The sequence below is a fragment of the Eurosta solidaginis genome, chromosome 2 (assembly GCF_040869045.1).
Source record: "Eurosta solidaginis isolate ZX-2024a chromosome 2, ASM4086904v1, whole genome shotgun sequence".
NCBI classification, from domain to species: Eukaryota; Metazoa; Arthropoda; class Insecta; order Diptera; family Tephritidae; genus Eurosta; species Eurosta solidaginis.
In genome coordinates this window covers 230,788,467-230,808,275 of record NC_090320.1, presented here as the reverse complement: position 1 = coordinate 230,808,275, position 19,809 = coordinate 230,788,467, and the positions used below count along the sequence as shown (strand labels likewise).

General features: G+C 38.3%; 2 protein-coding genes across 2 annotated transcripts; both read right to left on the bottom strand.

Annotated features, from left to right (window-relative positions):
- Positions 1–3,537: 3,537 nt before the first annotated feature.
- Positions 3,538–14,360, bottom strand: LOC137242645 (trypsin-1). The gene is made up of 4 exons (XM_067769912.1): positions 14,259–14,360; positions 11,995–12,200; positions 4,345–4,379; positions 3,538–4,251 (listed from the first exon to the last, which is right to left on the bottom strand). Exons 1-4 carry the CDS (start codon positions 14,314–14,316, stop codon positions 3,696–3,698), a joined length of 855 nt encoding a protein of 284 aa, XP_067626013.1. The 5' UTR covers positions 14,317–14,360; the 3' UTR covers positions 3,538–3,695.
- A 117-nt stretch (positions 14,361–14,477) lies between these two features.
- LeuRS (Leucyl-tRNA synthetase) lies at positions 14,478–19,779 on the bottom strand. Its single transcript, XM_067767230.1, has 8 exons — positions 19,537–19,779; positions 18,767–19,357; positions 18,461–18,702; positions 17,828–18,399; positions 17,313–17,771; positions 15,845–17,091; positions 15,540–15,771; positions 14,478–15,461 (listed from the first exon to the last, which is right to left on the bottom strand). Exons 1-8 carry the CDS (start codon positions 19,537–19,539, stop codon positions 15,256–15,258), a joined length of 3,552 nt encoding a protein of 1,183 aa, XP_067623331.1. The 5' UTR covers positions 19,540–19,779; the 3' UTR covers positions 14,478–15,255.
- Positions 19,780–19,809: the final 30 nt, after the last annotated feature.

Genomic DNA, 19,809 nt, shown 5'->3' with positions numbered 1-19,809 from the left:
AACTCCGCAGAAAGTAATTGCAGCCGTACAACATTCTGCAGCATCAACACCACACAAATTGAGACTGTGTGTTGCACAAGGCGAGTAATCAGCATTCGAGTTTTTGTCGAAAATGTGACCTAGTGCTGTTGTAAGCTCCTTTCATATTGGCGCCGTTATCGTACACTTGTGCACGACAATCTTTTAATGGGATTTCATGTTTACCTAAAGTATGGCAAATTAGATCAGCGATTTTCTGTCCAGTTTTTTTTGGTTACAATTCACGAAAGCCAAAAACCGTTCTTGAATTGTAAAATTTGTTGCTTTCGAATTGAAATGGAGTTAGCGCAAAATGTACGTAGTCAACGTTATTAGCATCAGGCATGGGATCAACGATATTAGCAAAATTCTAGGCTTTTTTGCGTTGATCTAATATAGTTTCCCTCACGTGATTTGCATAAATTTCTATAAACTCGTTCCGAATGTCTGGAGAAAGATAGTGAACTTGTAAACGTTTGTGCTGCTGTTGTGAAATCCTAACTTTATCTCTAAGTATCGGATCATAATGGCTTATGAGATCTTAGATGCCCAAAAAATGTCCAATATTTCGTTCACCAAGATATATATTTTCGCCTTTGAAAGCTAGGCCTCTTTCACCCAAAAATAAAATAGTGTCCAAAATTCTTTATAAAATTTCTTTCCACTTTTGAGTTTCAGTGATAAGCTGTTCATTGATAAGTGTATCAATTGTAGTCTCCTTTTGAATTAGATTTTCTAAAGATCGCCATTGAATATAACATTTAATATGATCTTGAGTATTTTCATGTGCTGGCAGTTTATCGTATAGCTCCTTCCCACCTGCAATTTCGAATATCCGCAGGGACAACAAATTTTAGGTCGATTTAAAGTATTGGTGCTTAACAGACGACATGGTAGGCAATAAAAAGCATTGCTACGGGTACTCCACACCACCCAGTCATGCTCCACTTTCTCTCCATTTAGCAAGTTTCTGTTTAGCAAATGAGGTAGGAAATGCGTCGTCATGACGATTACGTGGAAAAATAACAGGACACTTTTGATGACCTCGACGAATTATTTCGTTGACTTCTTCAGATCGCAAAAACTCATTATTCACGTTACAGATATCGAAGTCATTTAAATAATCTGGACTTTGATACAGAGTTGGTGGTATTGTTGGAAGACTTTTTGAAGATGAACCTTCATCAGTGTTACCACGAAAACTACGATTTCGGATTCATGTAAACATACATTTTTGTTTGATGTTTTTATTGTCTCCTCACTGTTCGAAGGCCCAGGCAAAAAAACATTATCAATATTCGTTGCTTTTGAAATTCGGCTTAAAATTTGCACATGGAACAACTAAAGACTCTCCTGAATTAAAAAAAAAAATGTCTTAGTATCTCTAAATCGCGGGCTCCCTGAGAAAGCCCGTGCCCGGGGGGAATCCCCCCATCCCCCCCCCCCCCTCTCGTCGGGCCTGCCTGTAACCATACCGAATATATAATCATATTAATTTTTACAAACTTTTACTACGACTTTGCAACTATTAATTTAACAATTTAGTGTGTGTACATGTGTACAGTTTCATTGTTATTGTATGAAATTAACAAAAGATTTTCTTAAGTCCTATAACATTCAACCAACAATAAAAACTAATCTATGAGCAAGAAATACTATGAAAGTCATTGGTTTAATTGAACTGGACGGTCAATAAAGACCTTCCAGACACTGAATGTGGCCATAGAACTTGTTTGACGCCCAAATTAAAAACCCCCAATTAGGTACCGGAACTTATGTTATAGAATAACTTCGTCCTCTTGGCAAATACTTGAAACTTTCTAGGTTATAGCTGAATTACAGCATCGAGATCTGCTATTCTGCCACCCCTAGTAGCTGGAGCATTGATCTCGCGAGTGCAGGACACGAACACAGAACGTGATCAACCGTTTCTTCCGGCAGCTCGCACTTTCTACTTTTACAGTAATTGACGAGGCCTAACTTATAAGTATGAGACGCCAGAAGGCAGTGCATATTTAGTATGCCCATCGTGAGAAATAAGCAACTTTGTGAGTCTAACATCGTAGGATTTGCACATGATCTTAAAAATTTTGGAGCCTTGCGCTTTTATGGATTATATACAACACCTCTGGCATTTCTCTTGCATGCATACAGTGCCGCGGATGCTTTTGTTGTTGTTGTTGTTGTATCGATAAGGACACTCCCCGAAAGCCTTGGGGGTGTTATCGATCTTGAGGTCCATTGCCGGATGCAGATCCGGTACGTTCCGGTAACAAGCACCATAAAGGGACTAGCCCGACCATCTCGGGAACGATTTGGTATGACCACATGAAACCTTCTAGGTCATACCGCCCTCCCACACCCTAGATCCGTCAGGAGTTAGGGGTCGCCAGAACATCGGCTGTTAATGAAAAAGGATTCGCCACGGGTAGGTGAGGTTGGCGTTTGGGTTTGAGAAGCTATATATTGCGCTGGCAACCCCTTGAGAGAATTGCGCTCCACAACCCCTTGAATCAATTTGGTATTTTAGTCGCCTGTTTCGACAGGCATACCTACCGCGTGTATATTCTAACCCCCTAACCCAGAGGGTTGATGTTGTCATGTGGGGGCATATTGTGTATTAAGGAATTGATTCTAGATAAATAAGATTGAAACCTCATCATAGTATTCAGATCGAAATTGGGACAGAGTGACGCGCATCTTCCTTGGAAGTATGCTTCCTTCTATTACAAGTTTGAGGTATTGGACTATGATAACGGGGTTCGCCGGCATTTATGGGCAGACTCTTTGTGCATGAGATTGAGCGCCTTTCGAAACGTTTTCTTATATCCCTGACAGGCTGGTACCCATCACTCAGTGCTCTGTTAGGATGCCCAGGTTTCTGGGAATTTAACAGAAACTGTTGATTCAGCATTTTATTTCAGTTGCACCAGAGTATTCCCGCCTCATTGTGTGGATGGCAGTTCTGAGCGCGGTATTTTGACAAATACGCAGCTTTTACCAGTTTGTTTCTATTAAGCTTCGCAATGTCAATCAACCTCTCAGAAATAGCTGGTCTGTCAGTATCCTCTTGGCCTCTTCGATAGAGCCGGAGACATGACTTACCGTCCTTTTTATCCACCTCTTCATTCCAGCGCTCTGTTCTGTCTCAAGGAACAGAAAACTTTCTACATCTTAAAAGCAGGCCTTTTCACCTTCAGCCGATTGCTGCCCGAAACTTCTTCTTTCTTATACTGGTTGCAGCTCGGAGGGTTTCTCGCATCAAAGCTATTGCCAGAGAATTGCGTTCGAACAGTCCCTAATACTGCTTTGTACTGTGGGAGTGATGTCCTACTATCCTTGTTTCGTACCCATCTGCACTCTTCCGCTGCTTTTGAATGCGCCTGTCCTTACATCAAGGAGCTCATTGACTTTTCGCTACTTTCTCTCTCCAACTCGGACTAATTTTTGTTGCACTTCATCTTCCTTCACTAACCAGTCTACTTTCCCCCCTTCCCATAAGATTTTGAGTGATTTATCTTGGTCGTAACAATTCGCGTAGTTTTATTTGAATCCATGCGTAATTCTTACAAATATTACACACAGTTGTATACTAAAATAAAAATTAAATAAATGTTGGTAACAAAATAACGTTTACAAACTAATAGTCCAACAAATTTGTTTTCAGCTCAGCTCAGCTACACTCCACTATGTTGCTTTATCCATTCACGCGCATATTGCACACGAGAGTACACACCAGGGTATTCGGGTCTGGCACAACCATATCCCCAAGAAACCACACCTACCAGCACACCATTTTTGGTAATTAAAGGTCCACCTGAGTCACCTTGGCATGCATCCTTACCACCTTCCAAATAGCCCGCACATATCATACGTTCCGTAACGCCACCAAATTGTTTGTATTTTTCATAGCAAAGTTCATGATTGAAGAGTGGCACCTCAGCTTGACGCAACCATTGACGTGATTCAGTCGCATTTTGTGTATTACCCCAACCCGTCACGTAACAAATATCGCCATCCATGAATTCATCTTTGATTTCGGGTAGCTTAACAGCTTTCTTATTTTCTGCGAATTGTACTTCCTTAACGAGATGCAATAGGGAAAAATCAAAGTCCACATTGGAATAGTTGAATTTTTCATGTTGAATGATTTCTTTGACGCGCCCTAGTTGTCCACCGGTAGACGCTTCTGAGGAGCCAATGCGCACCTTTAGCATTTCAGGAGTTTTGCCACTGTGGAATGTGAAAGAACGGTTGGAAACTTAAAATATTGTTTGCAAGTTTTGCTGGGCTAAACTAGAGTCAAGTATGTTGTTAGATACTTACTCTGTACAGTGAGCGGCTGTAAGAATCCATCGGGACTGAAAATAGATGATGAATTGAGTGAAAGATAAATTTTTTTTACAAATTTATTAATTTCTTTTTATAATAGCCTCGGCTATTCTGGCGCTCATAGTGGAAGCCCTGACTGAAAATCCAAATACACGTTCATTTAAGCGAAACAGGATCCGGTACGCTTCTGCTTTACCTTTCTTCAGGCGTGATGGAATTGTCCGTGCGTTGAGAGGTCGGGAAGAACTTATAGGGTGAAATTCTCTGTTTAGTGTTCTCATAAATTTAAAAAGTCTGTCTCAATATCTACTCTGCAGACGAGCTTTGCACACAAATCCAAACCACTTCAGGCCGATAAGTCTTACCCACTTGCTCCTCAAAACCCTTTTTTGTTCTACACACGACAGCACCTCACGCCATCAGCACGAGGATAAGGAAATGTATTGCCTCCAAGCACTTCACTCTAGGCATTTTTCTGAGTACAGATGAAGCATTTAACAATGTCTATCCAAAAGTAAAGTAATATCTATCCCAAAGTAGTCGTTTCCTTATCACGTATGGCTTTGACTACTTCATAAAACGATTTAGGGACACGCCCCATGGAGGTGTATTATACCCAGTATTGTGAAACCTAACTGTGAACACCTTATTTTTATACTCAGAGTGCTTTGCACACAGAGTATATTAACTTTGATTGGATAACGGTTGTTTGTACAGGTATAAAGGAATCCAGATAGATATAGAATTTCATATATCAAAATCATAAGTATCGAAAAAAAATTTTATTGGGCCATGTCTGTCCGTCCATCCGTCTGTCCGTTAACATGATAACTTGAGTAAATAATGAGATAGCTTCACCAAATTTGGTACACGAGCTTATCTGGACCCAGAATAGGTTGGTATTGAAAATGAGCGAAATCTGATGATAACCACGCCCACTTTTTTATATAACATTTTGTAAAACACAAAAACCCTGATTATTTAGTAAATAATACACCTAGAATGTTGAAATTTGAAGTCTAGACTGATATTGGGACTTAACAAAAATTTGGAAACATTTTTTAAATGGGCGTGGCACCGCCCACTTCTGATAAAATCAATTTTACAAATATTATTAATCATAAATCAAAAATCGTTAAACCTATGGTAACAAAATTCGGCAGACAGGTTGCCTTTACTATAAGGAATGCCTTGATGAAAAATTTACGAAATCGGTTTAGGACCACGCCCACTTTTGTATAAGAGATTTTTAAGAGTGTCGCGGACGAATAAAGCAAGCTATATCTTTGCAAAAAAGAGCTTTATATAAATGGTATTTCATTTCTCAAGTGTATTTATAACAATAAATAGGAAAAACTTCAAATTTTTAAAAAATGGGCGTGGCACCGCCACTTTTGTGACTAAGCAATTTTCTATGTTTCGGGAGCCATAACTCGAAGAAAAATTAACGGATCGTAATAAAATTTGGTACACAAATTTTCCCTATAGCAGGAAATATTTCTAGAAAAAATGGACGAGATCGGTTAAAGACCACACCCACTTTAATATAAAAGATTTTTAAAAGGGTCCTAGACGAAAATGAAAAGCTATATCTTAGCGAAAAAGAGCTTTGTATCAATAGAATTATACTTTCTAAATTGAATTATACCACTAAATTGGAATACCTAAAATTTTTGAAAATGGGTGTGGCACCGCCCCTTTTATGACTAAGCAATTTTCTATGTTTCGGGAGCCATAACTCGAAGAAAAATTAACGGATCGTAATAAAATTTGGTACACAAATTTTCCCTATAGCAGAAAATATTTCTAGTAAAAATTTACGGGATCGGTTAAAGACCGCGGCAACTTAGATATAAAACAAGTTAAAAAGAATCGTAAACTAGAATAATAAGCTATAGCTTAGCAAAAAATTGTTTTGAATCAATGATATTTCACTTATCAAGTTTTATTGTAAGAGGAAATGGGGAGACATTTTTTTAAAGGGACGGTGCCACGTGTTATGTAGAAAAGTATTTTATCTGAAATGAAATGCACAATTGAATCTCACGCTGAGTATATAATATTCGGTTACACCCGAACTTAGACACCTTTACTTGTTGAAGCTAGAAAGGACTGGTTCCATATTATCACTTACGATGGTAATGTGGCTGTAACAGCAATAGAAACATAATCAGACTTTAGGCGAGCTATAGCATACCGCATCAATTCTCGTAGGGGACTGGTCCCGCTCAAGCGTGCTAAAAGCGAATCCTGCGGAGATTGAAATCTCAAACTTTCACTGAAGTTAGGTAGCTCGGAGTTATTTTGGACAGTACTCAGGAACTCAAATTCCCAGTAGCCTTAGGCAAAATGTGGGGATGTAAAGCCACGTTACTGCAGTCGTTAGATCCATCTTATTTTATAGCATTACGGTTTGATGGCCGGTACTCGAAAGAAGCAGACCGGTCAGTAGGTTGACCAAAGTGCAGCGGTTTACACCGAATAAAAGTTTGAATGAATGCAGCCCTTCCCCGGATCGCCATCAAATTTCGCCATACCAGCATTCTGGGAACTATCTCCGAAATATTTCTGTCTTTTCCGGCAGAACAAGCAAATAGGAGGCTGTACGATGGTTACTATCTCAAAATTTCACGTCCACTGCTATTCATTCCGACTGTCAAACAGCGATCGAAGCACTCCAGTAGCTAAATTAACGGGCTTCTTGGTGTACAGTGGCCGTTGTGTGTCCCAGGTCACAGTAATATACCTGGAAACTGTGTTGCTGATGATCTAGGGAGAAAAAACAGAGAACGGACCGAGTTAACTAGGGCTCCTCGCCCTTCTTCTTGCAAACAGCAGTACGATTTGCGATACATGAAGCCATCTTAACTTCAACATGTAACGGAGCTTATCAAGCCCGGTTAGAGGCCATATTTTAAGCTTCTGTGGGCTCAATTATATACTTACTTACGGAGAGGTGTTAAAATAGCTCTTATCCTGGGAGCAGTAAAAGTCTTTCACCACCTAGAATTGTCGGCACGATGTAAAGGTTTCACTGAAGTTGAGCCATTTTGGATAGAAAGTTGTTTTAGAACCACAATCTAGCAAATATAGTGAAGAAGATGGCCGTAATGTAGTGGTAGTGTATTGACCCAAATAATCAACGGACCCTAACTCAAGTAAAGGGACAATTAATAACAATGCCTTACAAACAATTGCTTTAAGACCAAAGCCCCCCCCCCCCCCAGCAGGGGTTTGGCAAGCCCTTCGAGTGTATCTCTGTTATGAAAATAAATTCATCTGCCTTAGCAGATGCCCTTCGGATTCGGTATAAAACATAAAGGTCGGCCAAGTTGTAGGAATAAATATATTATCAGCACAGCTTGGCCTTAATCTTCTTGAAGGTATAACGCGCCAAAATATCATTATTAGTAATATTTTTGTAAAACTTTCCCCAATTTAGCTTGCATCCCGAGATCATGCAATATAGTCAAAGTTACCAAAGACAGTCGTGAGCACTCATGTCTCTCCCGAGGTCTTCAGACTAATCCGTACTTCCTTTTAAAAAAATGCTGGAGCGCTTAATCTGTGGTAGACAGGTTTCAGTGGGGCGACCCCCGTATCGTAGCTAGTCATATACCTAGGCTGGTCAATAGGGTTACCTGGAGCATTGCGATAATCTTTTTAGGTTTGATTCGAGAACTTCCGCAGCTGTGTACAGTGGGACCAGAATTTCGCCAGGGTGAATTGGCTGGCAAACCGAGACTTTACTTGGCAGTGCAAGAAATTCGGCAGTTTTACAACACGCTACTCTGATCTAATCTATGCGCAAATTTAAATGTATCGATCATTTAAAAACGGTATCCAGCACTCTCAGTGCTGGAAATTCAACATTTTTCAGATATCCTGAGTTCAATAGTTGTCGAGGGTGGTCTCCCTGCTAGACAGAGCTGACGGAAACTCCAACACATTAACTGAATTTTTGACATCAATAATACGCATAAATTTTTATTTTATTCGTATGGAAAACCATGGTATGTATGTGTATGCATACACGTATACAGAATGTTTACATCAGGTTTGTAATGTCGCCTCTAACAACCTGATAGAAACTGTGCTTTACGCCCTGATGTAAATTTCCATCAGCCATATCTGTCAATTGATGCCTCAAATGACTGGCAGCTGTCTAGCAAGGCTGCTTTTGTTAAGCTCTTCTATATACATACACTGAAAGAAAAAGACTGGTAAAATCAACCGAAATACGGGTCAATTCAAACGAAATTTCTGTCAATTTGTATCCATCGCAACAAGATGTTGAATCAACTGCGCACAAATCGTTCATTCGTAATTGACCTTTTTAAGCCGGAGTCATTGGTGCCGTATGTCGTATCGCTGTATCCGTATCCCTAACGTAATCAGCTGTTTATCGTTACGACGGTAAACCAAATCCAAATTGGTTGGCTACGATACGGTTACGACCTTAGCGGCACCAATAATCGATTGCATTGATTCTCATAAGGTTGGTCGAATCAGCTGTTATAAGGTTACCGATACGGTTACCGATAAAGCACCAATGTCTCCAGCTTTAAGCCGGTGTCATTGGTGCCGTATGTCGTATCGCTGTATCCGTAATCAGCTGTTTATCGTTACGACGGTAAACCAAAACCCAATTGGTTGGCTACGATACGGTTACGACCTTAGCGGCACCAGTAATCGATTGCATTGATTCTCATAAGGTTGGTCGAATCAGCTGTTAAAAGGTTACCGATACGGTTACCGATAAAGCACCAATGTCTCCAGCTTTAGTAGTCAAATGAACAAACAAAAGTTGTTGCGACAGCTTTGTATGAAGGTGCCTATGTTGCCATATAAATAAATAAATGTAAGGCGCGATAACCTCCGAAGATATTTTAGGCCGAACTTCTCTTCCTATTTGCGTCGTGCTCCTTTTCAATTTTTCTTACAAATTGGCGGAACGCGACCTACTTGCTTTATGCCGACTCCGAACGGCATCTGCAAGGCATATGAGTTTTCACTGAGAACATTTCATGGCAGAAATACGCTCGGAGTGCTTGCCGAACACTGCCAAGAGGCGCCTCCGCTTAGAAAATGTTTCTTCTAATTGAAAAAGCTTCTAAATTTTTTTTGCTTCTAAAATTTTGAGGTTGCTTTTACCGGGGTGTGAACCCAGGGTTTTCGGTGTGGTAGGCGGAGCATGCTACCATCACACCACGGCGGCCGCCATATAAATACGTAAATATGTGAATACATAAATACGCATGCTTGCTACATATATATACATATGAATATAGAACTGAAAAGAGTAGTCACAAAACTGATTCTCAATTCTTTCAGTTGCAGCTCAGCTCATTCTCAATTTCTTCTCTCGCATGAAGTTGCCACACTTGATTGTTTCGAACAAAACATGTAGTATAAATGTTTGACGTAACATGAAAAAGAGAACTTGTAAGTTATAGAAAAGTAAAGAATCACATCGCAGGAAGGTAATTCACCACTGGAGTAACTTTACATGTAATTCGGCAAGTTTAATTTTCGTAACACTTTAAGATGAAACGATTCCAAAACAACTCAAACTTTTATTTTGTCGGAAACATCAACATTAAAAAAGGATGTTTTTTTTATTATCTTATTAGATTCGTTCGCGTGAGTGAAAATTCATAAAAACTTGAACAAAATGTTGCTAACTTTGGAAAAATCCTGTTCGTTCAAGCAAAACTTTTGCAACAAGAGGGCGCAATTTTGCATTTCGCTTGGACGAGAAGTTGCAAATTTGTACCCCATAAATATGTGTCCCGGTATCTCATAATTTTTTGCACAGTAAATTCAAAAAAGGGTTTTTTCGTTTTGTATTGATAACTGAAAAACTAGTTTTTTGTTGTTTTCCCATTTTGTGTGTTTTTTCGATTTGATGGTTTTATTTTGGTGTTTTTTTTTTGTTTGAACAAGTGGCACCATCGTCATAAGTACAAAGTAGGGAGCGCAGTGAGCGTAAAATTCTCTTTGGAATTTGCTCATGTATTGACAGTTGATCGCCGTTGAAATTAGAGTTGTGCTTTTTCGTTCATTTCAGATATTCGAATCTTTAGTTCTTTTTCTGATGAACGAACAAGTTGTTCTTTTTGTTCATCTGTTCTTTTTTTTTTCAAGCAAATCTGATCACTCCTGCTCGCACCCGCGAAAAAAGCCAACAAGTATAGATGGTGGTGTGTATGCAGCAATGCTTTGTGTAGGTACATTTAAATGAGTAATGAATAAATAAGTTAATATATATGTATAATTAACTTCAAAAAAAAGTTACAAATTTCGGAAGATCCAGGAAATTGAAAGAGTATAGACACAAATTGTAAATATGATCTTTTCAAGTTTAATAAATGTAATAATTAGTTTCTTATAAAGCATGTTTTTCATAAATAGTCCATACATATATTGTTGTAGCAGTGCCACACACAAAGATGACCACACATATCTTTAGTGTAAGTGGCATCATCGACATTAGTGCTCAGAATATCTGCGTATGTATGTGTGAATCATGGTTCAATTATGTACAGGTTGGCTCATCTCATCAGCTGATTTTATTTATGTCATTGCATGGTCGAAGGGATTGTCAAAAGGAGATGGCAAACTCAAAATGAAACCAACACATTGGCAACATTTTATTTACACATACAAAAACTGCTGAGTTTTATGTTTCCATTCCATACCATTCGCACCAACACCAATACACTGATTTTGACAATTTGAACAGACATATTTTGTTGCTTTACAGATGAGCCAACCTGTATATAGTTGAACCATGGTGTGAATTTACAATGTTCTCGAACGAGAAGAGAGAAAGAATAACATTAGATAAAACGAGCAAATGAACTAAAAGAACAAAAAGAACCGAAATCGAAGATCTAGTTCACTTGTTCAGTTGAGAGACCCGGTCCATTGAACAAGTTCAGAACGAAACGACCCAACTCTAGTTGAAATGTAAGATCAATTGTGTTAACAGAAAAATCAGTTAGATTGATTAGGAATCTGTTAATTTTACCAAATTTTGTTAACTTAAGAGCGAAAATTTCTCGTCTGTTGAAATGACTAAACTTATTTGTTCGCTTGACAAAGAACTCGGTCGAATTAACCATAATTCGACCAATTTCACCCAATCTCCGTTAAGTCAAGAACAACAGAACCGATTTGTTGATTTTACTAGCACAATTTCTTGCAGTGTATGTATGTAAATATGACAGACAATCGTACCGCATCTATATTAAGGGTACTCGATGATAGTTCTTCGACTCCGTGAACCAAAATGTGGCTAAACTTCCCAGGCAGACTGTCACTTATTAGATCACTGCATTGAATGAGGTGGCCTCGAGTTATTTTTTGCTCTGATTTGGTTCTACACCAATTCGAATTCCGATTTTAAAAGAAAAATTCCTTTCTAAGTTTATAGGTTAGACCTTCCTTTTTAGGTCGACGATCAGTCTTAATCTAAGCCAACAACAAGCTGGACCCTCAACCTTACACCGTGCTCTAAAAGCCAGACCTCAGCAAAATTTATTTTAATTTTCATTGTTATTAGCCTTTCAATATGATTTTGGCATAAAATTTAAATCAAGAAAAGCTCAATTTAATTGCAAGATCAAATGTTTTTCTTACCCCTATAATTGATCCTCCGCAAATATGCCCACCACTTGTCTGCAATGATATTTGATGTGGTACATCTGTAATGTTGACTTTGTAACCGCCTACAATACGTCTATCGAGACGTGGGCGTGGTAAGACTACATCAGAGGGTAGAGCTTCGTCATCCACACGCACCATATCCACTTTAAGTCCTTTCAGCGGCTGTGGCACAATACAAGCTGAAAAGCAAACAAAGAAAACAATTAGTATTTCGATGAGCAAACTAACTCTGGCGAGGCTTGGGCCGATCTTCTCTATCAAATTTCCTTACACATTGTTGAAACGGGAAGATCTCTAAATTTTTTCGACTACAGCCATAATGGCAAGAAGACTATCCTTCCCTGAGGGGTCGATTCATCACATTTGATCACGGTCGAACAATCGTCCTCAGCAAAATAACGGTATGTCAGTCGTATAATCTAAATGGCAGCCTCCCTGGTGTTGTGGTAGCGTGCTCCGCCTACCACACCAAAAGTTCTGGGCCCAACTCCTGGGCAAAGCAACATCGAAAATTTAGAAAAATTTTTTCTTTTAGAAAAAAGTTATTCTAAGCTGTGTCGTTCCTCGGTAAACTTTCCGAGAGTATTTCTGCCATAATAATCTTCTCAGTGAAAGATCATCTGCCTGGTATATGCCGCTTGGGATTGGAATAAAACATACAGGTCCCGTCCCGCCAATTTATAGGGAACATTTAAAAGGAATAGAATGGGAGGTCGGCCTAAATCTCTTTGGAGGTAAATTTGGTGGTTAACCAAATATTTAAATATTTTATTTACTTTTGAGTTTAAATATTTTCCAACTAATTAGAATTTTCTTTTTTTGAAGTTAACTTAAAATTTTTGAATAAATCAAAAAAAGAAAGTTCTAATTAGTTGGAAAATATTTAAACTCAAAAGTAAATAAAATATTTCTAAAAAATAAATATTTAAATATTTGGTTAACCACCAAATATATTAATTTTAAGTTAACACGAAAACTCAATTAAAAATTACTTTAAAAATTAAAGTAAAGAATACAAAGTAGTTAACACTATAGTAAATCGCGCCAAGTATTTAGTTTTTTGTATAAGCTAAATGAGATTATAACATAAGACTCAGTCGATGTGAAACTGAAGTCCATGCAACTAGGGAACTCTTATCAATTTTGGAAGCGAATCAAGCACCTCAATACTTCCAAACACTTGCACCTAAGTATCCATTGGGTAGCCACTGAACACCCATTTGGTGGTAACTAAAGCACGATGGTGGCAATCTAGAAAAGCAACGCCGACATAAACGGTTTATGGGTTAGTTGATCTCCTCGTGAAAGACAAAAGCTTACATTGCCGCTATAGAAGAAATGTGATGGATAAAACATGAGAATTGGTACATTGAAACAAGTGGCATCTAATAATGCTGAGGAACTAAGAGTCGTCAGAGCCTCACCTACTAAATAAGCACGATTGGCGACGGGTTGACAATTGGGTTGGAGAAGCTAAAACTGCTATTGTTGTACTAGTGATAAGTAATTCGGTGAAAGTTGCAACGATGCTCAAAAACCGTCGGATAACCGGTGGATTTTTTATACAGAATATGTCCAAATGATGTGCTCAATCGGTAAAAGGTGGATTGGTGATGAGTGAGTCGAATTTGAATGGCTACTGTCTTGGAGATGAGGGAAATACAAACCGTAAGTTGCATCCATTCCTAGTCCGCGGGCACATCAAAAATAGTGCATAATCGAAATCACAAATTGGTATAGATTCCTTAGGATTTATGGAGGATAAGGAAAGTGACAAGCAAATCACATCGATATCCTCTTACGAAAGTCCAAGGAAACTTGCAGTTCCAATTGGGTTTGACAAATATACATGAGTGTTAGAGGCGTTGGTTTCACATTGCAAGGCTATCAACTTTTTCCTCTGTGATCAGGAACCCAAAGGCGGCAAATACTTCAAAGGATGCTCGGTAGCCATCCAACTGGTACGGATGTGGTGATTCAGTGTACCTTCTTGTGCCGCTAGAGACACTTCCCGAGAGTTTTGTTCAGTGTTACCGACGTTAAAGTTTCTTTGGGAGATATTGGCCGCGTACGTTCCCAAAACTTGCGCAATTAAGGTAATATCACGAGCATTTCGGGAGCATCTTTCATATGACCACGTTGAAAATATTCCTATCCTATTATTTCTTATAATTGCTATATCAATGAAACACTGAAGGATTAGAAATCACTAAACTTTTTCACAATATTCAACACACCTCCCGCTAGCACTTCCAATGTTAAAAAGCATAACACAAACACGATTTTCCAAATCATGGTAAAGCTCTTATAAATAACACTTCCTGCACGCCAATTACGTACTGCAGAAATCCAATAAAAACTGTGCATTACATTAAAATTTGTTGACCTTATATAGCATAAAAGCGCATCCATCCGCAAAAATAGACTAAATACATACAAACGTAAACAAGTGTCAATTGTGTTATATTTTGTATTGTGTGGCATATCAATTTTGGCCGCCCGCGGTTTTATAACGACTTACAATAGAGTTATCAAAGGTTTATATATACATGCATACAACCATATGCACATACTCTTAAGAAAAAGGTGTTACTTTGGAATATAGAACATTGTGATATGAATTTTGTAATAAGCGACACTTCAAATGGCATTGTTAAACCATTGTTTATTTTGCAAATAAAAATTAGGCCAAATTCACAGACAAAAATGATTGAGACGCACCATGCGAAAAGTGTTTTGTGTACATTGTGGTTGGTGAGTTGTGTTTGCTTAGCTGTAAAGGAGTTAATTATATATCATAGATAATCTAACCACTTCTAACAAGTGAAAATGAAAGAAAAATTTTAATAAGTGAACTATGTATGTATGTATATAGATTAATTTTACAATAGTTATAAATTAAGTAAACTTTTTATAAGTTAATTATTTACATACTTATGTGAGGGTATGCGCTGTGAATTGCAATACAAGTGATATGGGTAATTCCACTAGAAGTCAACTAAACGAACACTTTCGATGAATTCTCCGATCTATAGAAAAACACTTTTTTTACAGCTATTTCAATATCAGAATTTTTTCCTTTTCCGTAGTACATAATCAGAAAACTTTTAATACTTATTTTATTGTGAAAATCGAGTACCTTTTTAATAACCATAAAATAAATAAATTATATTACATGAAATTAATGAGTTTTTTTTTATAATTTTGCGTGTTTGCCTTGCAATGATTGTTGATTTAATCAACAACATAAATAAAATGACGACCAACTTCTACAACTTTGTCTTGGAATTTAACAGAAACTTCTTTCTTTTCTATATCCAATATGAATGCACCAGTTCTGAGCAGAGTTTTGCCCGATTTGTAATCCTGAAATTGTGGAATTTGGCGTGGTCCAAGTTTGGGATCATCATAATGCCAAATTTTCAGCGTCGACAAGTCCGCTGCAGTTAAGAAAATATATAAAAAAAATTGTATATTTATTTTGCTTTTATAGCTTTATTATTTAACTACAAGCTCACCTTTAAAATTAATCTGTTTTGCTAGCTTTTCAGTTAACTGCTTAACTGTGTCGCCTTCACAAATCACTGTGTTGACTTGAAAGAGTCCGGACCGTTCTATTGGATTGGTCAGATCGACGGTCAAACTAGGCGCAATTGTAAATGCAATAAATGGTGCTCCAGGACGCACTTCCTCACGCGTTTTCTCAGGAGCGCTGGGATCATCGGTATATTTCACCTCGATATTGTCTAACTGTTTACCAAATGGATCAAGTCGGTTAATCAAATATTTCATAATATTACATAAATATTGCAATTTTACATACATCCAAAGTATTTTTAAGATACTCCAAATTACTGAGCAGCACTCCTCGTTCATCGAACTCCAAATTGACAGCGAGCGCTTCAACACCCTTCCCACTTTCCACTTTCTCACGTATCATTTGCGCAAATGGCATAACACGTTTCGCAAATTTCTTTAGCTCTTCCTTTCGTTGTAATGTTGCTGCTATAATTTTATTTTCAGGAAACTTGCCATTTTCTTGCGTGTATAGCTCATGCAGCGTATCGAGTACACAACACTGCCAGGGAGGATAGGTTTTAGCCACCCATATAAGAGCACTATTCGGTCTCACAACGCTTGATGGATCCACAGCCTTTTCTTTACCTCCTTTGCCTCTCACTTGTAACAATGTTTTTAAATTTAGACGGAACGCATGCGCAGCTTCCATAAGATACTCAGAGCATTTTATATTAATTTCATTGATTTCACCTACACTTGGCCAATGCGCCTGCACTATAGACTGTGTATTACCCAGCAAACCCCAAACATAGTCAGCAACATGTGGACATACAGGCGCCATTAATAAGGCTTGACGACGTATAAACTCAAGCACTAATTCCTCATGCATGCCTTGCACACCGCATAATTCTCGATATTTATCACGTGCCAATTGTAGTTCATAGAAACCACTGCGCAGTGCTTCTTTGAATAACATTTTACGATAGTTTTCATCCGTCTCATGCGTTTTCAAATTCATTTCACTTATGAATACTTTATCGTTGAAGGTGTTAGGTGCACCCTTGCGTAATAGTGTACGTGACGCCAGCATCTCCTTCACCCATTCGATAAATGTGTATAATCTTAGAATGCCCGCGTCTGCGGTGCTAACAACAAAATTTGCGTCCTCCACGCTATCGCCGGAATCTGCGAGACATAGGCGTGTACCATCGGCAGAGAATTTTTCAACAGCCTCATATAAGTTAAGGAAATTTCCATCAGATTTTGACATTTTTGCTGAATTGAGTAAAAGATGACCGTTAACACGTACACCTAAAGGCCATTTATCTTTGTCATTCGGCCAAATGGCTGTGTGATTGTACAACATGAAAGTAAGGTGATTATTTATCAAATCTTTGCCACTGACACGTAAATCCAACGGGTACCAGTATTCGAATTCACGACGTAGGATGTCAAGTGACTCCTTTTTAACTGGCAGCTTGGCGGAATAAGGTGTTTCTTTAAAGAAGATATAGTTCCAAACCTCTGGCGTCATATCCTTTGCAGTAATGCCTAAAATGTGTGACTGTTAATTTAATCAATCAACAATTGAAACCCCAAAACATGCCATAATAGGTGTTTAGCTGGCAAGAAAAAAATCTTACTAGGGCTTGTGTTAATTAAATGTCTTTGTTGAATAAAAAAAAAACATTCAACCTTTAGGGCTCCATATGTACGAAACCACACATTCGAGCTGAAATGATCTCTCACGACCAATTTTAACTTGCACTTACCCAATGGACTCGGGTTTTCGCCTCTAAACGACCCGTCTTGCAATAAATGCACAACCGTATAAAATGCCATATAAATTGTCGAATCAGAAAGTGATTCAATTAACCATTGCTGATCCCATGGTAGCTTAGTGCCCAATCCATAAGTACGTGAGCAGGCATATTCATGCAACCAATTTAGGCAAGCTTCAAAATTATTACGTGCTTCTTCGTGATACACCTCCATATTGTCTAAATGCTTTTTGGTTATTGCCTGCCATTCGGGCTCACCATAATTCAAGTACCATTGATTACAAAGCGCCACTACACACTGATCGCCAGAACGTGAAACAATTGCTTTCTCTGGTTCATAATAAATATCAGCTTCATTAGCGGCGACAAGTTTCTTTTGTAAATCCTTCTTGATATCTTGCACTTTGCGACCAGCAAATTCACCAACCAATAGCACACCATCGTAAAAACCTAGATATATAGAATTAGGAATCATGTTACAACAGAAAAGTATACAGTCAATAAACCTTTCAAGTAACAAAGCTCTTTTGCTTCTGCCAATTTATCTTTATCATTTTGAGATTGTATTTTTAATGTTTCGTAAGCATAAACAGCACAAGTCTTGCCCAATGTAGGCACCTCAATGATAGGTACAGGAGAAAATGGCAATACCATTTCATCTTTAATGCCATACTTTTGACGAAAAGCTACTTTTTTCTGCAAATCCACTAATGCTGCATAATCATCAGGTGAATCGGATGGTACTGACGTTACAACGCCTGTACCCTTATCTTCCTTGATCGAAAGCATTGGTAGTGTGTAAATAATTTTGTGCGCAGTCATTGGCGCTGCCAATGGTATGCCCAACAAATCTTGGCCGGTCAGCTCAGCAAGCTCTACAACTTTTCCTTCTTCAGCAGTAAAGCCCTGATAAGACATATTACGTGCTGCACGACGTGTACTAATCCATACTTCATTCGAACGCGTTGTTTGCCAAGCTATGTATTTAATATCGGGATGTAACCAGCAATTGGTCTGACCGTACATTGTTTCTGGGCGGAGTGTAGCTGCGACCATATATATTGGCGCACTTACAGCACTAAAGAATTTTGCAAGGCTTAATTTATTACTGCTTAAAAAGTAGATTACGGCAAATGTACCTAATTTTCGCTGGTTTTTCAAGCACTTTCATTTTAATTAACGTGTACTCTTGGGGTCCCACACCCTCACCCGTCGATCGATCGTGATCCATACATGGTTGTCCATCCTTAGGCGAGTAAATCGTATAACGCTTGCCATACATAATTTTTCCGCGATTCTTTAAATGTAAAAATTGCCAGCGCGTAAATGAATCGTAGAAGGGATTGGCATCGGTAGTGATAAAGGTACGTCTAAAATCGATCTAACAAAAATAATGGCGTGTTACTCATACTAAAAATCGGAATTTATAATTGCATTTCACTTACATGCAGCCCCAGTTTTTTTAGATCATCCACAGCCAAAGGAGGAAAGTAATTTAACCAGTATTCCGCCTCTGCAAAATTCTTAATTTCCTCATCTTTCAAACCAAGGCTTTGCATTATTTGCCATTGATATTTTGCAGCAGCCGTTTTTGCAACAGCCTTGCTCTTCTTCCCTTTCGATTTATCTTTTGGCTCCTCATCTTGCTTTTCTTCTTCTACAACGGGTGCTTCATTGACTGGGAATTTTGGTGGATAACCAAAATCTTGCAATTCGCGTTTTAACTTATCAGCACACGCTTTGATCGGCATGCCAGTGCAATGAAACCCAAATGGCCATAAAACACGCCGTCCCTTTAGCCGGTAATAGCGTACAGCAAACTCAGCTTTAGACAGAGAAAATGTGTGACCCAAATGTAAACGGCCGTTCATATAGGGATAAGGAAAAGTCACAAAGAATTTCTCGTCAAGATTCTTCCGTGGTTCAACGGGCGCGTCGGTTTCATGTACATGCTCTGATTCCCAACGTTGCTGCATATCACGTTCAATCTTTTGCAGATATTCCACCTTAAAAGTGCCTTTTCGTTCAATATTCGCCTGTAAATTAATAAAAAAAAAAGAGCATCACTTTTGAAGAAAACTCTATGAATCACAAATGCATATATTGCATCAGACTTGGAGAAGTGTATTTTCACAGTAACTAAAACCTTTCTCAGAAATTAAAAAAAAAGAAATGTTTATGTTAGCTTAAGATGTATTTATACTATATAACATACCATTGTACTTTTATTATTCTCTTTTATTTATAAATTTAATATTTTTTGGCGAATGTAGAGGATTTTCCAAAGTCAACAAAACACAAAAGTTGCAACGTGTTCTTGACAGCCCAGCATCTGTTAAAATAGCGTTTCACACATGGCGGAACGATACAAGGAGGCAGCATGGTAACATACCTACATACATAAATAAGAATTCCATGTACTTTGTTTTTGTAAATTCGATGGACAAATGTGAAAATCGTACTGCGCCGGAAGTTGGTGTATCAAATC